This window comes from Podarcis filfolensis (genome assembly GCF_964270895.1).
Source record: "Podarcis filfolensis genome assembly, chromosome: 3".
NCBI lineage: Eukaryota > Metazoa > Chordata > Lepidosauria > Squamata > Lacertidae > Podarcis > Podarcis filfolensis.
Genome location: NC_139606.1, coordinates 51,439,186 through 51,461,003, shown reverse-complemented (window position 1 = coordinate 51,461,003; position 21,818 = coordinate 51,439,186). Strand labels below are relative to the sequence as shown.

The 21,818-nt window shown below is 41.3% G+C and overlaps 2 protein-coding genes across 13 annotated transcripts in view; both read right to left on the bottom strand.

Annotated features, from left to right (window-relative positions):
- The window catches only part of ARMC2 (armadillo repeat containing 2), an 87,695-nt gene extending 81,828 nt beyond the window's left edge, over nt 1-5,867 (bottom strand). For 6 of the 10 annotated variants that reach the window (XM_083608314.1, XM_083608315.1, XM_083608313.1 and 3 more), the window contains exon 1: nt 5,442-5,672. The gene's annotated coding sequence lies outside the window, so the exon portion shown is untranslated. Of the gene's footprint in view, nt 1-5,441; nt 5,673-5,702 lie in introns of those variants that run through there. The other 4 variants (XM_083608320.1, XM_083608305.1, XM_083608308.1 and 1 more) reach the window with 2 other exon arrangements.
- Nucleotides 5,868-11,720: 5,853 nt separating this feature from the next.
- FOXO3 (forkhead box O3) overlaps nt 11,721-21,818 on the bottom strand; it is a 113,838-nt gene continuing 103,740 nt past the window's right edge. For all 3 annotated transcript variants that reach the window (XR_014546834.1, XM_083608351.1, XM_083608349.1), the window contains one exon: nt 11,721-17,409. Coding sequence is in view for 1 of the 3 variants with exons in the window: in XM_083608351.1 (XP_083464477.1) it covers nt 17,230-17,409 (180 nt within the window). In the remaining 2 variants the exon portion in view is untranslated. The remainder of the gene's footprint in view (nt 17,410-21,818) is intronic.

Sequence of the window (21,818 nt, the reverse complement as noted above, 5' to 3'; positions counted from 1 at the left end):
AGGTGTGGTTGATATGCTAGATTTCCAGACTGTATTCCCAAATCCATGTATCAAGGCAGCAGGATAGATATGGGAGAAGGAAACATGATACCCATTAAACTGCAACCTTGTGAAACAAATCTTTCCATTGTAAAATTAGGCTGGATACACATTTCCATTTGCTCTGCATCCAGTGCCCTCCCACCACTGGTTTGGGAAGTGGCATAGCCACAGCACTCCATGTCTATCCTGTCATTTGGTGAAACACTGCTTCTATCCAAATTGAGAGAAAGAAAAACCTAGCTGTGTTTTATGTTGGCAAGGTGAACACAGCTTTACATCCCTTGTCATCAACGTGGTTGCAGATCAGGAACCTGAGATCAGGCACCTGCAGTCAGTTTCCTCCACTTTCCTAATTGCAACCATTTCCCATGCAAGTCAGTGAAGTACCGATATTTACAAAACCAAATTGCAAACACAGCTTCTGACTTGCTTCAATATCAAGCCAACAAAATGTTCTTTTTAAAAATATAAGAAAACAAATGGCTACATGAGGGCAAATGGAGCCATATTTTCAAAATCTGAAAGTATTTTTTTAAGAATGGCAGGATACCAATCCTATGGGTGAATAAATTCAGGAACATCAAGGATGACCAACAGCAACAGGGGTCATCAGAACATTGCAGATGGGAGCGAAGGGGGTGTAGCCACATTAAAGGCTTCCTTGCACATGAGCCATGTATTTCAGAAGTGACTCCACTCCTCACTACTTCCCATCCCATAACAACAGCTTTGGCAACACTGTTATTCAAATATGGTGGTTATATCCTGTATGCGGGTTTTGCCCAACCATTTCCTTGCTCATTCTAGAGGCATTCATCACTCTCAGCAGCTTGTCATGCCAATGTAAAGAGTCTCCATAGCTTTCCAGTTTGGCAAACTCCCTCACTCCACAATGACGATATAATGCTGTGGGAAGCCCTGTAGCAGTGCATCTAGAGAACCAACCAGCCTCCTTATTTGTTACTTTTTCCTCCTACCAAACAGACTCAACTAAGGTTGGATTCCGCTGCTTTATTTGTACTTTTTATTTTATCAATTTGTTGAGAGGGCCTTCTCAGTAGTGGCGCCCACCCTGTGGAACGCCCTCCCATCAGATGTCAAGGAAACAAACAACTATCTGACTTTTAGAAAACATCTGAAGGCAGCCCTGTTTAGGGAAGTTTTTAATGTTTGATCTTTAATGTGCTTTTAATATCTGTTGGGAGCTAGCCAAATTGGCAGGGTATAAAAATAAATTTATTATTATTATTATTATTATTTATTATTATTATTATTATTATTAATATCTTTATTTAAAAACAACTAGAGTTAGGTTCCAGTAGTTGAATCTGCTGAGGGGAGGAAGATACTGGTATCGCCTCTTAACAGATTGCAGTTAGGAGGACTGTTCCAAGAGCAACACCTGGACAAAGAATGGGCTGCCTTATAAGACTGTACATGTACATCCAAATAACCTTTTTCATAAATATACAGGAATGCAGACTTGATTTGATCACATGCCCACATCTTTTATTCTACATAAGTACTGCTTTTGTAGAGTACACTAGTGGCTTTACCAGACTGACAGTATGCACAAAGAAGAGGAAGACATTGTAAAGGGTCATTCTACTTATTGCACTTAATTTATATCAAAAAATGTTCTAATCAACACTCATCCAAATGAAACAGAAGTGTCTGGAGACATAAATGCATTCTCTGCCTTGGGCCAGTCTCAAAGGAAATGAAGGCATTTTTACACCTTCTCTTGGTGTGTGAAGACTTTTGAGTGTTAGAAAACTCTTCAGCAGGGAGGAATGGGATCTGTGATTTACATGCTTTACTTGTAGAATTTGGTCCCCAAATAAGACTATGGTCTGCCTTTTTATTTTCTGGAATCAAACCAGCATAAGGAGGCAGGCTGTAGAAGGAAGGGAGGAAAATAATTCTTATCCAAATACAGGATAATTGCTTCCTTAATACATTCTTATTGGAGAGACGGAGAAGATTGATAGGTCACTTCTTGAATTACTGGAAAAACATCATTAACAGAAAGAGATTCCTTTCTAAGGAGGAGCAATGAGAAAATATGTTTATGCAAAACAGGTGTGTCACCAGCCAAATCTAAATGAAGCACGTAGCTATAATATGCAGGTGACGTACAGTTTCTAATTCTGGACTTTATCCACTTGAACAACTCAATTTCATAATCCTAAAGAGACAGATATTGGTGGCAGCAGGTCATCTCATTAGCACCATCTCCCAAGGGCATCTAAAGGTAGCAACAGGAAAGGACTGGTGAAACAGAAGGAAAGCCAATAATTACACTTCAGTGTTTTGCAAAAAGTATGCATTGCCTTCAAGGTGACAGCCAAATGGAATGTATGTATGTTTGTGTTGTGTGTTAGTTTCATTTACTCAGTCCAGAATCACCCCAAGCCGTGCAATACAACCCTGATGCATTTAAACAAATGAGAATTTGCTTTCCCAGGGCAAGTCCCAACACTGCAAATGTAGGCTGAATCGGCACAAGACTTTCTTTGAGAACTAGATGTGCTGATTCAACACTATTCAAATTATGCTGGGAGGAAAGAGGGAGAGATGGAATAATGTTTTTAAAAAACATTGGAGAATATATTGGGAAGCCTGGGATGAGTTGAATAATTTTTGCCTGTTTCTTCCAAGAATATTTTCTAGTAGTAGCTTATGCAGCCCACAATTAATTCCATATTCCACCTTGATTTGCAAATGCAGGTATATGTCAAAAAATAGGGATCAAGGAACAGGCATCTGGAGAATCAGCTTAGTGTGGTGGATGTGAACTGGAGAGACCCAGATTCAAATGGCAACAGCTATGAAGCTCATTGAGTGATATAGGGCTGGTCACACACTTTCAGTGTAATCTACCTCTCAGGGCTGTTGTGAGGCTACTATGGAGTGGAAAATTATGCTGCCTTAATCTCCATGGAGGAAGAGCTGGATAGACATGTAATCATGTGTAAATACATTGACACCTCCGGGCCACCTCCCATCTTGAGCATTGTTCTGATACTCTCATATTTGTCACAATATTCTTTGCTTTAAAAACAACTGGTTACATATTGGTCTACTCACACATTTTCACCAAAATCCTTCTAGGCTGTCACTATTTTGTGGGATGGATTCAGTTGCATTCTGGCAAATTCAGGTTGCACAATTAAAGTGAATTTGGTGCTCTTGTATAACAAGCTCACTTTGAGAAAAAGAGTCCCTTTGTGGCAAGGAAAATTATGCAAAAATGTACTAGAACGTGTGGGATAACATTTTTTTGATATGGCTTCCAACAGGCCAAAGCCCCCCGAAAAACCCCCAGAATAAATACTCAATAAACAGCAGACATTGTATAACCTTCCTACAAGCTTTGTGCAAACAAATCAGGATGAATGCTCAATAAACAAATCATCTGGAAACAACCCAAGTGAGATCTCATTACACCTTTGTTTCATTTTGTCTGAATCCCGCCTCCCCATTCCTGGGCATCTTATACTCTGAAAAAACCCCAATCTGCTTTAGTGTTATACTCCTTCATACACACCACTACCTTTTCATCAGATTTCGCATACATTTGCAAATTTATTGCTATATTTATAGCCCACCTTTCTTACATCATGGAACCCAAGACAGCACAGATGTGGTTTCCAAGCAGTATCATTTAGCATTGTATAAAATATAAAGCTGTATACAAATTACAAATATATTAAAGACTACTCTGAAAAACAGGAAAAGGCCCAAGGGAGGAGGAAATCAGTAGACACTGTAAGTATATAAAATAAAAAAATACATAAGTAGAATAAACAATTTGGTCAGATGGTAGTGTTAGTATGCTGGGCTTAATATTTTATTGTTAGTGCCAACTTGTTGGTATCGTTACTGATTTGTGGGTGCCCTGATTCCCCTGGGTTTCTGGGTGCCCTGCCTCTCCCAACATTCCTGGCTGTTGAGGTTTAATCAGTGTTTAGAAAACTAAGGCAAGCTAACAGGCTCTGAAATTAGCAGTGTAGAAATACAGACGACACAGGTTTTCCTGTTCAGGAGTTTGTTTCTTAATGGCACCTCTATCAGCCAAAGAAAGCAGACTACTGAGCCATTAAGAGTGATTGACAATGCATATACTGTCCTCCCCCCCCCCATGAATAGTGGGCAGAGACAAAAGAGTTGGGAGGGGGAGGTTGCCAGGGCTACAGGGAGTGTGATGTCACTACAGTAAAAAAGTGTCCTTTTGCAGGAGGTTTTTAGAAAGATCGAGAAGGAAGAGGGCAGCAGATCTCCATGCAAGGTGTCTGGGAGAGACTGTACCCAGAGAGCATAGCTAGCTTCTTCTCTGGACCCAAGCTGGCTGAAACAATGGGAGAAGCAGCATGGGACACTCTTGGGGTGTAATGCTCTGCATACCTTCCGTCAGTACTTAGGTGTAAAGACACTACAGTCTCTGCTGTGCCTGAATTTTCCAACAGAAACAACCTTCGGTAAACGCCCGGAACCCCACATGAATTTTGCTACTACATGGCAGAGATTGGGAGTGGCATATAACATTATGTTATTGTTGTTGTTTTTTATAACGATTTGTATACTGGAAACCACCACGAGGGGGTTTGACCTAGAAAAGCAGCCTATAAATATGTTAAATAAATACAGTGCATAAGGCCCATAAAAATGTGCTGCACACTGGTAATAAGGAATAATGCATTAAGAAAGAAAATGCTATGGATTACAGTTGTAATTCTATCAAGGAATGCCTGTTGGGCAAGGATAAGATCACTCCTAAATTCCTCTCTCTGTGTGAAACCGAAAGATTTGTCACAGGAGTGGATTTACGCTGATGTTTCACCACTATTGCACCTGCATGTTGTGCCATACCAATTCACTGTGGCAATGCAAAAGGTAAGAATCATAGCTGTCAACTTTTCCCTTTTCTTGTGAGGAATCCTGTTCAGAATAAGGGAATTTCCCTTAAAAAAAGGGAAACGTTGACAGCTATGGCAAGAATGGGTGCCTTAGGGTGTGGCAGGGGATGAGGGTGCCTCACACCTGCTCATCATAGGTCAGTGCCGCTTCCAATACAGCAGAACATTGCGCCTGAAAAATTGGTGAAGTAAGTAAAAATATTGTCCCAGGTCCAGCTTAAGGGCCTTTAGCAAAACTACACCCTGATCAGTCCCCTCCTACACTAGTGTGGCCCCAAGTGTGGGTTTTTACAGGTGACAGAAGGAGCAACACTTGACAGCCCTTTTATATTTCCCACAATGCCCTGAGGGACACTGTATCTGAAGGCCAGGGCAGTGCCAGCATTAGTAGGCCCTGCCACGGTAGTGGAGCCCGCATTAACTATCTGAGGATTGACAAACAATTAGATAACATGCTAGAAGGTGGGGGGAGGACTTTACCTGGTGTAAAAAGGGATGTTTGGTGCCTGGCAAGTCTTCCTGGGGAGGGAATTCCACATGCTGCATCCCAACTGAAAACTACTTCCAGCAGCCATCTTAATCACCAGGGGGCTTCTTTTCCCCACAGTCCACCAGGAGGCAAATGGCTCCTCCTCTAAAAGTTAACTCTATGGTTCCTATTTGGAGATGAAGCCTCCCTGGTTGCAATCTTTCTTTACTTTTATTTGTATTGTTTCCTGGTGTCCTGAACCCCTGGCCTACCTGGCAGCACGTCAGTATGTCAAGTCCAAAGTCCAAGTCCAGGGGTCAAACAAAGTCCGAAGTCCAAAAGTCAGGAAATGTGGTCCAGGGCCAGTCCAAGCAGCCAAGCTTGAAGTCCAGGAGTCAGAGTATAGTCCAAAATCAAAACCAAAGCAGAGTCCCATACAGGTCTAGCAGAGCCGGGGGGGGGGGGCGATAGCCAGTTTTTATTTGCCCCAGGTGAAGCCTACCGAGGGGTGGTTCACAGCCTGTGTATATGCTAATGCGCGCAGGGGGTACCAAACTGGGTCTTTGACCCAGGTGAAATAAAGCCTAGTTTTGCTCCCAAGTCCAGGAGTATCCAAGCCAAGGTCCATCAACATGGACAGCAGACACAGCCCCTCAGCTCTGCTTCCCTTTTGTACTTTGCTGATTGCAGCAGCTGAGCTTGATGAGGCAGGTGACCCTCACCTGTTCCAGTCCTGCTCCAGCTGAGGAATCAAATCCCTCTTCCCAGAGCTAGCCAGCCCCACCTGGCCAGCTAGGGAGCTGGGTTGTGGGCCCTTGCCTGCATCAGCCTCCTAGATCGCCCCTCAAGCTGCTCTCTAAGCCTCAAAGAGACTGTTCTTGGGGCAGCGGCTCCTCTGGCTCTAGTGATGGGCCCTGCTGCTCTGGTTCCTGTGCACCCCCCCCATCCCCTCACCATCCTCTGTGAGTATTTCCTTCCCCATCCCCTGCTTGCCCCAGAGTGTCCCAGTCCTGGCTACACCCCTCGCCGGGATCCTCTTCTCCCCCCGCCCCCATCATCCTGACAGCTGTTGAGAGACACTGAGGTTTTTTATGAACAATGTAATGTTGATGTACACACATCTGGCTTAGTGGCTCCAGCATCATGCTGTTAACTGAATCAAGAAGATGTCCAGAGAGGAAGATGTAACCCAAGGTATCTGTTTTGCATGTAGAATGTCAGGAATTTAACTGGTTGCCAAGGCGTGTTCATAAACCTGGAAGGAATTAGTCCCACTCAGCAATTGGGCTGACCTTGACCTTTTTAAATGTTGTGGTGTTTGACCCGTAGAATCATGCTGTATTTTTTAAAAAACAATTCTTCAGTTTCTTACATAATAAAGATGGCTAGAAACTTCTTTTTTAAAAAAAATCTGAGGTTTTTATTTAGTTTTAAACAAGCAAATACACAATTTTAAGTTTGAACTGCCAAACTAATCTAGTTCAGTTGAAAAACTTGGATTTAAGCACTTTTGTCCTACTGACATCTATGAGTAACAACCTGATTCACAAACCAATTACGCTGGAATGCCCCGATTTAAATCAAATTAGTTCCATTGACGTAAATGGGTGTAAAGCTGGCTTACATCCAAGTGCTCTGGTTTAACTGGTTTATGGACTATAACCGGGATAATCTTAAATCAAAATATGCAGGGTTAAATTGCTTGGGAGGTTCAGCATGTGTCCAAAATACATTTATTTGGAAGTCTTATAATCTGGAAATATGTTTATTTAAAAGCCCATCTCCTGTTGCAGATGAAGGTATCATTTTCCTGGAATTCATTGGCATTTGTAAGGACTAAATTAGCTAAAAAATCCAAAGACTCTGGGTTGTGGCTTCAAATGTTGTCTTAACTTACATGGCAATGAGGAAATGTAGTGAAAAAATGCACAAAAGATTAGCATTGTCACCCTCAGACTGAAAAGTCAAAGTCCTCAAGCGAACTCATGAGTCATCAATCTACAGATTTTGCAACAAGTAGCTGACAGAGGTCAACTTCACAAAGCAGAGGGGCCAGCTCTTTGTGATTGTTGACCTGCTCTTGGGCAGAATACAATACTATAATTATTGCATATGATAATTGGCAAATTAGGGCCAAGTTACACTTGTAAACATGGAAACCGGGGGAATTGTGTGGTGAGAAAAAGCAGGCAGTTTTTACGCAGGCCGGCCTTGCGTATTTGAACTGCAGTCCCAGGAATGTATACTTGGGAATAAGGCCGACTGACCTCAGAAGCAAATACTTTTGGAATAAGTATACACAGGATTGGAATGTGTGAACATTTTCACTGTTTTTTTAAAGTGGTTAGAACTAGATGTACTCACATAAAATGTATAGGGGCCAGGATGCTCTTGTCCATCCCTCTTGCGGTGAATTCACATGCACCGTCTTGAACACACAAACTTTACAGATCTCCTCATCACAATGGACCATGTTTTTGTGTCACATGATAACCCCTCAAACAGGATATTTTGCAAAAGAGGCAGCTGCACAGGCAATTCCCATGTTATCAAAGTCATCAAGGGCCATCAGTTTGGTGCACTGTTGCATTATATTCTTTCTAAATAATTCCTTGTCTCAGCCTTACTTTTGCTCAGCTATTTATAGATGGCTTTGGAGCAAAATCAAGTATCTGTTTGTGGCAATAGGTGCTCAATTTCATACATGCATCATTTTAGTTGTATTTCACCTCTCCATAGTTAAAGCCATGCTCAAGGCAGCTTACAACATGGAAAAATTATGTAATTATGACTATAACAAAAGTAGTCATAAGCAGTAAATAAAACATCAGACGGTAAACAACCAAATATAACAACTTCCACATAATCGGGGAGAGTTTTTGGTTTTTTTGCAGAACCTGTGTACAGAGTAGGGAACAGGTTTAATGTCCTTGAACCTGGCCAGTACAGAACAGGAAAGTGGATTAACTTTCTGTGACCACACTGTATGGAAGAGTTTGGAAATAAATTGTGGTTGAGATGCAAGTGCCATCAAGGTGTCATGACTCATTTCCTGTAACTCCCATTTCCCTTCTTCTGGATCATTAAGATTTTAGGTCTTTCCCCCCTCCCGCCGTCCCAGTTTCAATTAAGATTGGGATGTTGTGAGTTAATTTAGATCAGAAATGGTACTTTCCCCTCCCATCTTAATTAACAATGCCAAAGGACCCTTCTTAAAGCCTTGTGGGAGGGGCAGACGCCCTAGCAGCTGATATCAGGAGTGGTTAGCCTTTCTCCACCTGAGGCTGCATTCAAGGTTTGGCCATTCTTCCAAAGGCTGCATGCCAGTACACACAAAGCCACACATGCAGGTACACAACACATCCTTGCCCACACCCAAACACCTTGGGGTAACAGGACCTTTCCTGGGTGTGGGACTGAGATTCACCACCACCAATTTCTGGAGGTGTATAATTTCTCCCTCCAACCATATGCAATAAATGGTGGAGTTTTGGGGGTGGGCACTATCCCTGCATGGACGAATGGTTGCTATATGTCCCTGGGGTGAAGAGCTAGAATGGGGAAGAAAAGGGGAGCTTGCAATCTACTTCAAATGGCTTTGTGAGTGGCAGGTTTGTCATTCCTGGCTTAAAGGATCTTGAATGAGGGCAGGTTGGAGTTAGTGATACACAATGTCATCAGTATACTTTATTCTACTAGGCCCTTGGTAGGACAAAGTGAAGCAGAAGGCACACCACTGGCTCCCAAGCTTTATTATTAGAGGGAATGTTGGGCTGTCATAACATCAGGGCCAGACTTCCATGGCATGAATACTTTCTAGAACCATCTAGCAACATCCCCTCCTTCCAATACTGGCACGGCAGCAAACACTTGGTTTTCATGATGCTGACAGCCTCTCTCTAGCCATTATTATCTGAGCATCATCTCAATTCACTTGTGCTAACTTCCACTAGAAAGGAAGATAAATTAAGATAAAAGTGGTAAGGCCGAAGAAAGAATTGGAAGCTAACGATCCCATCCATCTACTAATTTGTCTCTTGCAGACTATCTGATGAACCAAGAGGGTTCAGAGAAGCACGCACAGGTTCCATGGGCACAGACTCTTTCACATGCTTTCAACAGAAGAACTACTGCAGCCAAAGCTAGTTCCAGGTTTTGTTGGGCACTTGGGAGACTCACTCTGCCCTGATGGCACTACTACCTCTTAGCTGTTTGGAGAGCAACATAGTAAAAGAGCTATGCTTCCCCTCCCACTTTCCATAAGCAATTATACTTTACTCCTTCAGCAAAGTTTCCTTGGGCTGCCCAACTTTTCAGGCTTTGATGCCAAAGGCTGTGCCAGTGTGTTCCGTTGCTGCTAGTCCAACACAGTATGAGCAGTAGGTAAGAAGTGAATCTCTGAAATGAGAGGCAGCCTGGTGTAGGATAACACAGGAGCAATTCCAACCCTAACTCTAGGCCAGCAGTTTATTGAGCTGTGGTATGAATCCTGCAGCTATCAGGGCATTGCCACAATAGTGCAGTGTAATTGATCCCATGTATCAATCCTACAGCCTAAACTGATCTGATGCAGCCATTGCCTAAATTGTATTGCATTTAATACCTGGCACACATCAAAGTTTGTGTCAGCTATGGAAGTACCTTAACCATTTTTATACTTTTTATGAGTCAATCAGTGACTCTAAAGCAAGGGGTCACCAAACTTTTAAGCTCCATGGGCATTATTACTAACTGGAGACACTGGCATTGGCACCACACTACATCACTAACAAGCACACACTGCAATCTATTGTGTCAGCAACAATGGAATGCTTGTTTCAAGCCTGATTTCAGCAGGAAGAGGGGTGAGGACACCACAGTCAAAGCCTCATGGAGTGCATGTATGCCCATGGGCACCAGGTTGGTGAGCCCTGATCTAAAGCATCTTTATAATGCTAAGCAAGAAGGAGGCTTCCAAGTTTCAAATAGAAAGTTTTTTTATCTTTCAAATGTAATAACTTGGTTGGTAGATTGGATTGTGAGCCCTTATGAGGCAATAGTTAAATCTGAACAAAATTTGACTGGAGTTCCATTACACAGAATACTGTGGGAAACATAGAAAAATAGATCTCATTCATATATATATATATATATATATATATATATATATATATATATATGATTTTCTAATTTGTTAAGAATAGGTGGTTGATAGAAAAGACAACTCAATCCTAAATTCTCTTCACTGGAACCAATGCAGACATAACAGAAGAGAATCTTTTTAAGTTAAAAATGTGGGGAAATTACAATATTTTTAGATTTCATGGATTAATTAAGCACAGATTAAGTTCATATTGAGAGATTAGGAGACAGATGGTGGGAAGGAATCCTCTCTGTTTTGAATACTTCTGAATCTGTTCTAAACTGCAATAACAGAGAAAAATAGCTAATCAAATCAGAAAAATGATTGAATTTGAGAAACTAATTTAAAGCAGATAAACAATTTACCAGTTGCTATTGAACTATAATATGGGGCCAGAAAAAGTCAAGGATAAAATGGGCTCAGAACTTTGGGGGAAATATACCAAGAGATGTGTGGGGAAAGTTATGGTTATATGGACACAGGGCTTCTTTGAATTCATGAATAATGGGAAAACTGCTATAAAATAGTGAGTAGATGGTATATCACACCAATGAAAATAAACTAAGTAAAAACAATTCCTCCACATGCTATAAATGGCAGAAAGAAAAGTGGGACTTTCCCCACATCTGATAGAAATATGAAATTATTGTGCAGAGGGTAGATCATAGTACATTTATAAAGAATTCTGGGATACAAAGTCCCATTACCTCCAGTTATGTTTCTTTTAAATTATCTAGAAGGGCCAGTGAAGGAAGAACACAAGGAAATGACTTATTTGTTGCAGCTGCAAGGACCTTATTCACAGCTTTGTGGAGATTGGCTACTACTCTGACAATTAAGGAACAACATAGTAAGATACAGGATTATGCAATGATGGCAAAATCAATCAATTATGTAAGATCAAAGGTATATAATAATAGATGGGATACTTCATTGATTGTAAAGTGTATAGTTGACCTTTGAATATCATTAAGGGATTCTCTATGTTGTAAAATGAATGATAAAAGGAGACTATGTGGATATTATTATTTTTCTTCCTTTTTATTATTTTGTGGGGTGTTACTTAACTGAATACAATGTAAAAACCTATGATTTATTTTTAAAAAAACCTTACCCATTTGGATCCTTCTACAAAGACAACTTAATGAAGCAAAACCAAGTCTGTATGTTTCAGCATAGAGATCCATTATGCTTTATTTACATGCGTCACAATTTCTTTTACAAACTAGATTACAATTGAGAATGGAATACATGAGGCAATATCTACTAACACCAAGTGGAGATAAGCTCTGCACTGCTATTTCATTTGCAAAGGGGTAAGATTTCAAAATCAAACTGACATCCAATCATTATGTAGTAAGGTAGTATATTCACCCATGTCAGCATTTGGTTTCACAAAAGTCTCCATTGCGTTTGCAACAGTGCTGGCTTTCAAACGAAACTGCAAGGTAGCTTGTACGAAAAGTAAAAATTGTGCACCTCTTAGGAAAGATGGCCATGCACTAAGGCAGTGGATGGAATATTCTTCCAAAGTATGTGGTCTGACAGTGAAAGAAATAACCCAGATAAGACAGTTTTACAGATACTGTATACATATTTTGTCCATTCATGCAACTTTTTTTGGTTAAAAAAAGTTTCACACGTGAAGCCAAAATGTACAATACATTCCCCCTTCCCTCCCTAGTCCCTCCCCATAGCAAGTAAAAGTATCTGGTCCCCCTCATCTGCTGGTATTTCCAATATACATCATGTATAGAAACTAGTGAATGAAGGTTGTTCGCCAAGCAATGATGTCATTTCGAAGAGATCAGCATTCCAACATTTGGTTCTTGGATACGGTGTGATATGATAGGCAGCAGTCTGGTAACCCATTATTAGAGAAATTATTTCATCAAGAGTGAAATCAAAAAAGAAATGTGAAGTGTTCTAAAAACAGAATCCTTTAACTGTTCAGTAGACAGTTAAAGAAATTGCCTATGCATCTATGCCAAATCCTTATTTAATGGACACAATTTCAATTTGTAATGAACTCATAATTCCAAAAATTAGGGTGACTAGGGCTAGTTACCTAGCTGTTGTATTTTATAAGTATAATTCCACAAGCAATTCAACAATGCCTGCAAAGTTGCCCATAGACACAATATAACAACTGCAGCTTGTGCACCGATAATCATGCTCATATACCATAGCATTTAAGGACATGAAGGGTGAACTCATCAGGAATACACCACTTTTCAATGCTCTGTAGGATTGAAGTGATCTTCACAATTGAACCCTTAGGTAGTGGATGATGGATAATTGGGATAGTGGATGGCTGGGAAGTTCAAATCACTTGCAGGTGCTCCAGGACTGCTTCAAGGTAAGTAGGTTGAGGTTTGCATTTGAAAAATGTAGTTTGGTGGCCAAAGGTTCCAAGCAATAATATTAGCCTCTGAATTTAGAAAATACGTGAATTTTTGGCACAGTACCCCATTCAGGTTTAACAGTAAACCATGGTTTAGTGAGTACTATGAGAATGAGCTGTGATGATCTGCGGGCTTGGATTCTTCCCCATCCCTTTCACATGCAAAAGAAAAAGATTACTGAAAGCTTCTACTTTCAAAAGCCACTTTTAAAAAGAGGGGTAGATATAGATATATATGATGCTACATCCAAATTCTGAAAACTGGTTTATTCTAACTGTGGCTTGTTTAAGCAAACCAGGATTAAATTATTGTTTTGGATTCTGGTTTGTTGACTAACCACAGTCAATAAAATCAATTTCCTGAATCTAGAAATATAATGGGACATTGCAGTTTATTCAAAAGGAAAAATGGAAGCTTTTAATCTTGCAGATAGAGAAGAAGGGTGTAGCAGTGTGAGAGCCTGAGACTCACTGAAACTTATAACACCAAACCATGGTTTTGTGTTACTTCTAAAGTGGTCTAGGATCTAACTAGAGGATTTTTCAGATCATGCTTTCCCCTAACATGGGATTCCTTTAGAGTAGCCTTTCTCAACCTGTGGGTCCCCAAGATGTTTGTTGAACTACAACTCCCATCACCCCTAGCTAGCAAGGCCAGAGCTCAGGGATGATGGGAGTTGTAGTCCAACAACATCTGGGGACCCACAAGTTGAGAATTGCTGCTTTAGAGCCATGTAAATGCCATAGTCTGGCAAGCTTGAGAAATCATTGCTCATTCTAGTCTCCAGATAAAAGATGAGACACAGAGGCTACTTATGCTTATAAACTAGAATATAGTTGTTGGGACAATGTCTGAAGAGAAGGGTTTGTTGACTAGCCTTCCAGTTGAGAGCAGAAGTCAAATACTTGGAGTTGTGTATTGTGAGAGGCTTCAGGGACTAGCTATAGAGGAGGGCAAAAAATGGATTGACTGATAAACCTTTGTGGGCTCTTTTCAGATTTACATTCCTATGACTGAGTCCAGAATGCAATGTACTATCGGTGAGACTTACTTCTGAGTAAGTATGCATAGAATCAGGCTACAAAGTGCTTAAATATAGCTTGATGGTGTTCACTGTGACTATCCTATGGTTGTCATTAGAAGCAAGTTGCCTGTAGCTTCAGTACCCTAATCTAACTAGCTTGCATTTAGGCTCTTTGTTTACTCAAAGTCTCCCTTGGTTCAATGATGCATGCTCTTTACACATACTTTGGGATGACACAATTGTCTCCCAGCAATACCCCCAATAAAGTATAAAAGTTGAGGAACATAGGCAGCTGCCTTTGCAGAGTCAGGCCATTGGTTCATCTAGTTCAGTAGTGTTTACACAGAGTCTTTTCCAACCCTATAAGGAAATGCCAGGAATCTGGGACCTTCTGCATGTGAAGCACATGCTGAACCACTGATCTACGTATGGTCCAGGTGCTTGGGCTTCCTTGGAAGCCTGTCACTTGGGCATTATATAAACACATATGGGAGCTTAACAATGAGGATGGAAAGCTTATTGCAACCATTGAGCTGTGTCATCTCCAATAAGTGTATTTAGGATTATGGCCATGTAGTTTGATTCTATGCATGTTTACTCAAGTCCCCTGAAAAGTCCCCAATGGTGGCAAGTGCTTAACTCTCTTCCACTGAAACAGGCTTAGTTGTGGACAGATTGCACACACAGTTTCTACTCTTTGTGTAAATTAATCACCTTACTAATATTAGAGCTTGCAAAATAAAGAATATACCTGTTTCTCTAATGAACTCCCTGAAATATTAAAGGAAATTCAACAGAAGTCAAATGAGGAAACCATAAAGCTTGCTGTGTACCAGGTTTTTTTATACAGACTTCCTGTTGAGAAGAAAGACAGAAACTTACAAATAAAATAAACTGTTAGTCACCAAACACATTGCTATACTTGGGGGGGGGGGAGAAACACCACAAAACAAAACAACAAAACACCCCAAAATGTCATTGTCAGCTGAATTCACATTTAATGATGTACCAGATACTCCTATGCAGTGAAGGCATGTGAGCAAAATTCTTAACTAGCTTTGGTAATAGGTACCTGTAATTGAGTCTCTCTAAAGAAAATGACACCTTCCTTAAGCCCCTGGAACAGATGACAATTGTACAGTGTTTTCCTCTCGGGGAAGCCCTTTCCAATGTGGAGAACAAACGCACACATTGGTTATTTCTGATTAAAGAAATATGATAAACTGGACCCTGCCATTGATAAATATACCACCTTAATTCTTAAAAAAATAGCCTGTATTTTTTTTTATTTTGCATTTTTTGGAAAATGATAAAAATCTTTTAACTATCTGGAAAGTTTATATTCTATGAGCTACTTAGAACCACGACAGCACAGAGTTTTCATAATTCAGTTTATGAACTGCATGATGGAGTTCACATGTTCATCTAGAGAATAGCGCAGCACAGTCATGAGGAAGAGGCTACAGTACGAAACAAAACTTCCATCATATAAGGAGCTGTAATTTCACCAATATTACTTCAAAGGGCTGGAAAAGAAGGAGCAATATGGGGCCCACAGATGTCTGTGTGCGTGTGTATAAGTGTGTGGGTGCTTGTGGGTGCCTACAAGTGTGGCGGCTGAAGGGAGTCACACCACAAAGTACATGGTTCATGTGCCAGTGGAAACTCATGCACTGAAACTTTGGGTTAAAATGCTAGCCTGTTCTCCTAACATTCATGCATAATGATCCGTTTCTGTACATAATAAAATATATTTATATATTTATATGCATTATGTCTTCTTTATGCCAAGAAAAGTTCTTCATATACCACTTTGGAGAAATCCTGTATATGTTGTCCTACCCAAAGTGTCTTCACACCACTTCCTGCCCCGCCCCACCCCAAAAAATTGAATCGTACCATTGGGTTTCCCTCTTTGCCCTTATCTTCCCCAAAAGGTATCAATAAAAAGTAATCAAACAGAGAGGACCTGCACAGCACCATACCTTTCAGTCATTATTACCATATAAATTTACAAAAGAAACCCATATAAGCAAAATATATAAAAACTACTTTGTTTTTCCGTGGAATTTATCCAATTACAGTCTACGCTCCTATGAAAAGCTATCTGTATGTATTCCCCACCCTGTCTCTCCTTCCTGCCTTTCCCTCTGCTTCTCTTCCTAGACTCGATGACACTTCAGAAGAAGGAAAGAATAATCAAGGAGAGGATGTAAAAATAATTACCAATGTAATAAATCATCCAAGTCCTGGATGATGCATATACATAAAACTCTCATTTTCATGCAATATAGTCTTTTTTATTTTAGGTCTTTGTTGTTGTTGTTATTACTATTATTAATAAATTTAATCTGAAATTAAGCTGCTGCCTTCTAGGCTGTTAAGGACTAATTGTCTGGCAAGATGGCAACCAGGGCAGACCACTTACTCATTTTCAAGATCAGCCAGTTGCTAAATTGCCTGGGCAGGCCAAAATCACAATCACAATCACTGCAGCTGTTTTGGCAGAACTGCTAGGATTACGCACTAGGCCCGAGTCGATTTGACTAATAGCAAGCCAGTTATTGACTCATAAAACACTATGAATTTACCCCTCCCCGCCACACCGCCTCATAGCTTTCGAACACTGGTAAGGATGCAGCCTTGGTGGTGGCTAATTTTGTGAGGTAAAATGCACCCTCTTGGTATTGAAAGGAAAGAAAGGAGTACCCTTAAATTTAAGCAAAGACTTTTGGGGGTGGGGGGAAAGGTTCTGAATCAGAATCAACCAACTAAAAAATAAAACAAGAGCCCAAACCATATAACAAGCAAACATTAAAACCCCTCATAAACCACCTTTCAAATTCAAATAGTTGGTAGGTGCTATAAAGACTGAAATATTCAAGTGCTGTTGGTATTTTCAAGCCAAAATCCATTCGGCTTTTCAGTGTGCATATATTAGTCTGCATTTCATATTCATGAGGAATCGGTATGTGAAAAGGAACAATTTAAAGCATTTCATGGGTGGGGGGGGGGAGGGAGAATACTCATACCTTAAGAGGGGTAGAGGAAACCCTGAAAAATAAAAGCCAACCGAAAGCATCCTGCAACCCATAAACATATTGGAACCCCATATACTGATTGACAAATAAACTATTGTAAAGGCTACACAGTGTGTTCTGAAACAGGGTGGTGGCTAAACCAACATATCCTCAAGTTGGTGGTGGGACATCCCATAAAAGGAAGATTTTGCATACTTCAGAATGAGTTCAATTCCAGACACGGCGGTTCATCACTCTGGTTCCGGGGCTCTTTAACAGTCTCTGTTTTGTTAGGAAAATAATGCAGGGTTCACAAAGGTTATAAGCTGTAAACGGTATCCCTGTCCTTGCTGACAGTTGATTTGGCAAAGTTTTTCCCCCCTCTAGCTCTCGTGTCAGATGAAGGGCCTGGAGAAAAAAAAAAGCAAGACAAAATAGCATTAATGAATGCCCACAAACTGTCAAAAGAGGCAGATAACTGGAAACACTGGCTTTTTAGGCAGTTTCACATTGTACTGTGGAGACCTGCATTTGTTATGCTACATATCCCTTTACCTTAAAGGTGCGTCACTACAGAGAACGGCATTTAATCCAAGTCCACCCCCAGTCCACTCCATTACAATTCCACCTTAAAGGAAATCCAAAATGTTGGGTTGTAGGAACACAGAAAACGACCTTATGCCAACTCAGACCACAGGTCTATCTAGCCCAGTGTTGTCTGTGCTGACTGGCAGCAGATCTCCAGGGTTCCTTTTGGTTTTTCCCAGTTCTGGAGATGCTGGGGATAAAGAACCATGCAAAGCAGTTATGCTATACTATCACTGTTGATGGCAAAAACACATGGAGAGCACCAGACAGGTGAGATATCCTCAATGTCACTCCTTTTCTATGTTATCTTTCTGGAGTGCATACAGAGAGTAGCTTCGGGCGTTACGTAAAATAATGTATTCATGCTTTTTCACACAGTTCCAATGTCTATAGAGAAAGCACTGCTCCCACACCTATCATGGAAGTTCAGGGGAGCTTGGAGAATGACAAAAATATTGTGTGTTTTACGGCAATCAAAACTAGCCTATCCTTAATCTTGACACTGTCAAGCATTTTATGAACAAGCAATTGGATAGATCAACACATTTACTTTTTTTCCCATTTGTTGTAAAGTCAACATTAGGATCACAGGCATCAGAGTGTTTGGCTGGCTAGCAGGCATCTCGCCTAGTAAATCTGTCTCAACGGTCGGTATACGGATATTTGCTGACACTCAGCCAGCCTTTGAATCTCGTAATGCAACCTGAGCAACGGAGTATGTGAACACAACTGCTAATTCTTCTAGGGCTCATGCACACGTGTGGCTTAGTCCAGGGCAGCGGATCAGTCACGTAGTCTCCAGTTATTTGGGGAATCTTTGATGCTTAATCCCTTGCAACTCCTACCTCGTTAAGGAGGTATAAATAAATCCTTGGTACCTGATTTACAAAATTCCACTGATATCATTTGGTTGCCTGGCCTCTATTTGAAGTTCTCTTGGATCAGAACAAAAGAGAACAAAAGCTGACTGTTCTGATTACCATCCTGTGTGCTGCCTAACAAGAACAACGAGGGATGCTAAGAAGAAACAACCAGCCCACAAAGTGAGGATTTAAGATGCAAGTATGGTGAAAGGGAACACAAGGCACCTGCAACGTTATCAAGTTGTGTGGAAGAAGGAATTTCAGCGCGTGCAACATTTCTCATTTCATCAGCGTACGGAATCCCTGTCTACTTTCTCATTCTGGTCCCCGTCCCCCCCTGCTAGATATGCTTAGCACAGGGGTGGAGAACCTCAGGCCTTGGGGGCCCTGGCAACTGCAGGACTGCCTGCGGCTTGGAACTCCCCCCCAGCACCCTCACTAGTCCTGCTCTGCACCCCCAGAGTGCTTTTGCCTGAATGGAAAGTGTCCTGAAATGCGACAATGCCTCTTGCTTGCCCAACTAGAGAGAGCAGCGTGTGTGTGGTGGAAGGGTATAGAAACCTCTGGCTTTTGCATGGCTGCAGTGTAGCCTACTGTAAAGAGATATGAATTGCAACTATTGCTTCTTCACTCATTTTTGTCTCTGACCCCTCTCATCAACAGGCAGGCATCTCCTGGAAAATTACCCACAAGGAGATGCAGCCTTCTGGCTGAAATAGGTTCCCCACCTCGTTTAGAAAAAGCATGGCCTGTCCCAGTGGATGGAACTACAGTGAGAACAAAGGGTCAAAACTTGTTAACATATGGAAGAACTCACCCTGTTACTTGGTTAACTGAACTGGATTGCTTCATTGACTCTGGCTCCCTGAAATGCCTGGGGTAATGGCTAGAAAACAAGGAAACTGTTTTTGGGGTGGCAAGAAGGTTGAACGTCTCTTTCTTTGCCCCCTAGGCGCAGAGTGTAGCAAGTGCTGGCTTCCCTCCTTCATAGGCTAAGGGGGAGGAGTAATGTTCTACTTGCCCGGGTAGGTGTGGCTAACTCAACCACTGCCATTTCCTTGTTCCCAAGAAATTTCTTTAGTGAAGGATATGGCAGCTGTCAGCCAGCCAACAAACACAACTACTACAGATGCACCTGCAAGTGGGCCAGCTAAGTAGTACACGTCTCTCTTTCCCAAAGACAAAGTGGGGAAACAGGAAGGAAAGAAGCTGTTGCTTGTCATACCACACATCATAAGGCAAAGAAAGAGATGCAGGGCCTTTTCTTTTCCTGCCCCAAACCAATCCCCCAATTTTCAGCTCACTGCTGAAAACTGGCAAAATGCTCTCTCACAATTTGATCCCTGTGAATGAGGTGGTGGGGGTATTTATTTTCCAACTGTCCCAGCATGAACAGAGACTGGTTTTCTCTTCACTTGATTTTGCAATTGTGCAAAATCAAGGGGAACCGCAGATAAAACACCGCAGACAGCTGCTTTGTATAATTTCATACTGCTGTTCAGTGGGGTTAGTTCACACATTCCTCTGCCAATTGTTAGGGGGGTGATCACATGGAGCACGGATCAGAGGAAGCTGCCTTCTACCAGGACAGACTGTCCATTTCGCCCAGGATTATCTACTCTGGCTGGCAGAGAAGCTCCCCAGAGTCTCAGTCTGTTACCTGCTGGAGATGCCAAGAATTGAACTAGGATCTTCTGCATGAAAATTTGCATGCTCCACCACTGAGCAAACCTTCCCTCTTTTATGAGGGAGAGAATTCAAATTGCATTCATGACTGGCAGCTGGATGGGGAATGGATTCCATTGAAAAGCATTGGCTTTGATCTTAAGATAAGCAAACTCCCATGTCTATCAGTTTTTACTCCTGTCCCAGCAAGTTGTCTTATTCAGAACCAGACCATTGGTCCATCTGGCTCAGCAATGTTTAAACAGACTGACCATGGCTCTCTCAGATTCCCGACAGTCGTCTTTCCAAGTCTTACTTAGAGATATTGGGAATTGAAATAGGGATGTTCTGCTGCAGATGATCACCATCTGAGCTATGTCCTTCTCCTGCTTCCAGGCTCTGCTCCCTGCCTCCCCCAAGGAGCCATAAGGCTCCACTCATACCTCAACAGGGTTCCTCCTCCACTCCCTAGGCACCACCTGCTTATCTCCAAAGCTATTTTTTCTGGTCTCTCAGTTTAAGAATCTCAAAAGACCTGGCAATGGTAATAAGAACTAGTGTCTAGATTTTCTCCATTGCAACACTTTGTAAAGTAAAACAGATAAGGGTTGTTGGCGAACAAGATAAATAGGGATTCATTTGAAAAGAAATATACTTTTGTCAATCAATACAGATTAAAAGCTGATTCACATGGCCAGTCCGCAGCACTTGGCCTGAGGTCTTATGAACTGGCTTGCAGAGTGTTTTCTTTGCTTTATAACGAGCTTAATAATTAGTGGCACTTTATGTTGCTAGGTGACAACTTTGTTGATTTTAAAAAATAAAATAAACAAAGAACTATTATAATCAAGTTAACTTTCCATCAAAAGCGAAAAAAAGTACGAAAGTGGATAGCAAACTGTGGCACCCCCCCCTCCCTTCCAGCCCAGTCTGCTTTGCCCTAAAATAACTATTCTAGTTATTCCACCTTTATATTGCGTGGACTGAAAAGTCTTTTTATTTGCTACTGTCTAACCTCATTCCACCACTGTTAGCTTAGAACTGAATTCCCCAAGCTCTGACCTCAGCTGAAGTGGGAAGAGAGAAGCCCATAAGTATTACCTAATGCAGATTACTGCACCCATTGGGTTCCCACAGGTGTTAATTATGCTGTGCTGGAAATTTCTCCAGAATGGGAAAGGTGACGCACTGACGTTTCCCCAAGTGCAAGGTACAGTAAATGTGTCACTGGTGAACCTGAATTTGAGCTAATCAACAGGGAAGCCATAACATTCCACCCAATATAAACATTTAGAAAAAGGAGAATATTTACGTGTGGAGTGAAGCAATGAATGAAGTACAATGATCACTGTGTGATCAAAAAATGATTTAAGATGGCTTATCTAGAGATGCCAAGGCCCTGAAAAACCCAGCAAATTGTGTGTGTTAATGCCCCCATCTTTTCCCAGGCCTTCACACCTCTAAGTATATATAAATTATGGATTGTGCTGTACAGGTATAATATTGTTGCTAACTGCTACTCCAGAGCAGCCCTACTTAATACAATACCGTTACCCATGAATAGGATTTCAGCTTTATTCTTTGTAGGTCACAGGTGTGTCTGAATCATGAATTGGATTTTAACATCTGAGTTGCCATCAGCTGATAGGATGCTTTTAAACAAGCACAGAAATAAAACAATGCTTTGGGCGACAACCTGTT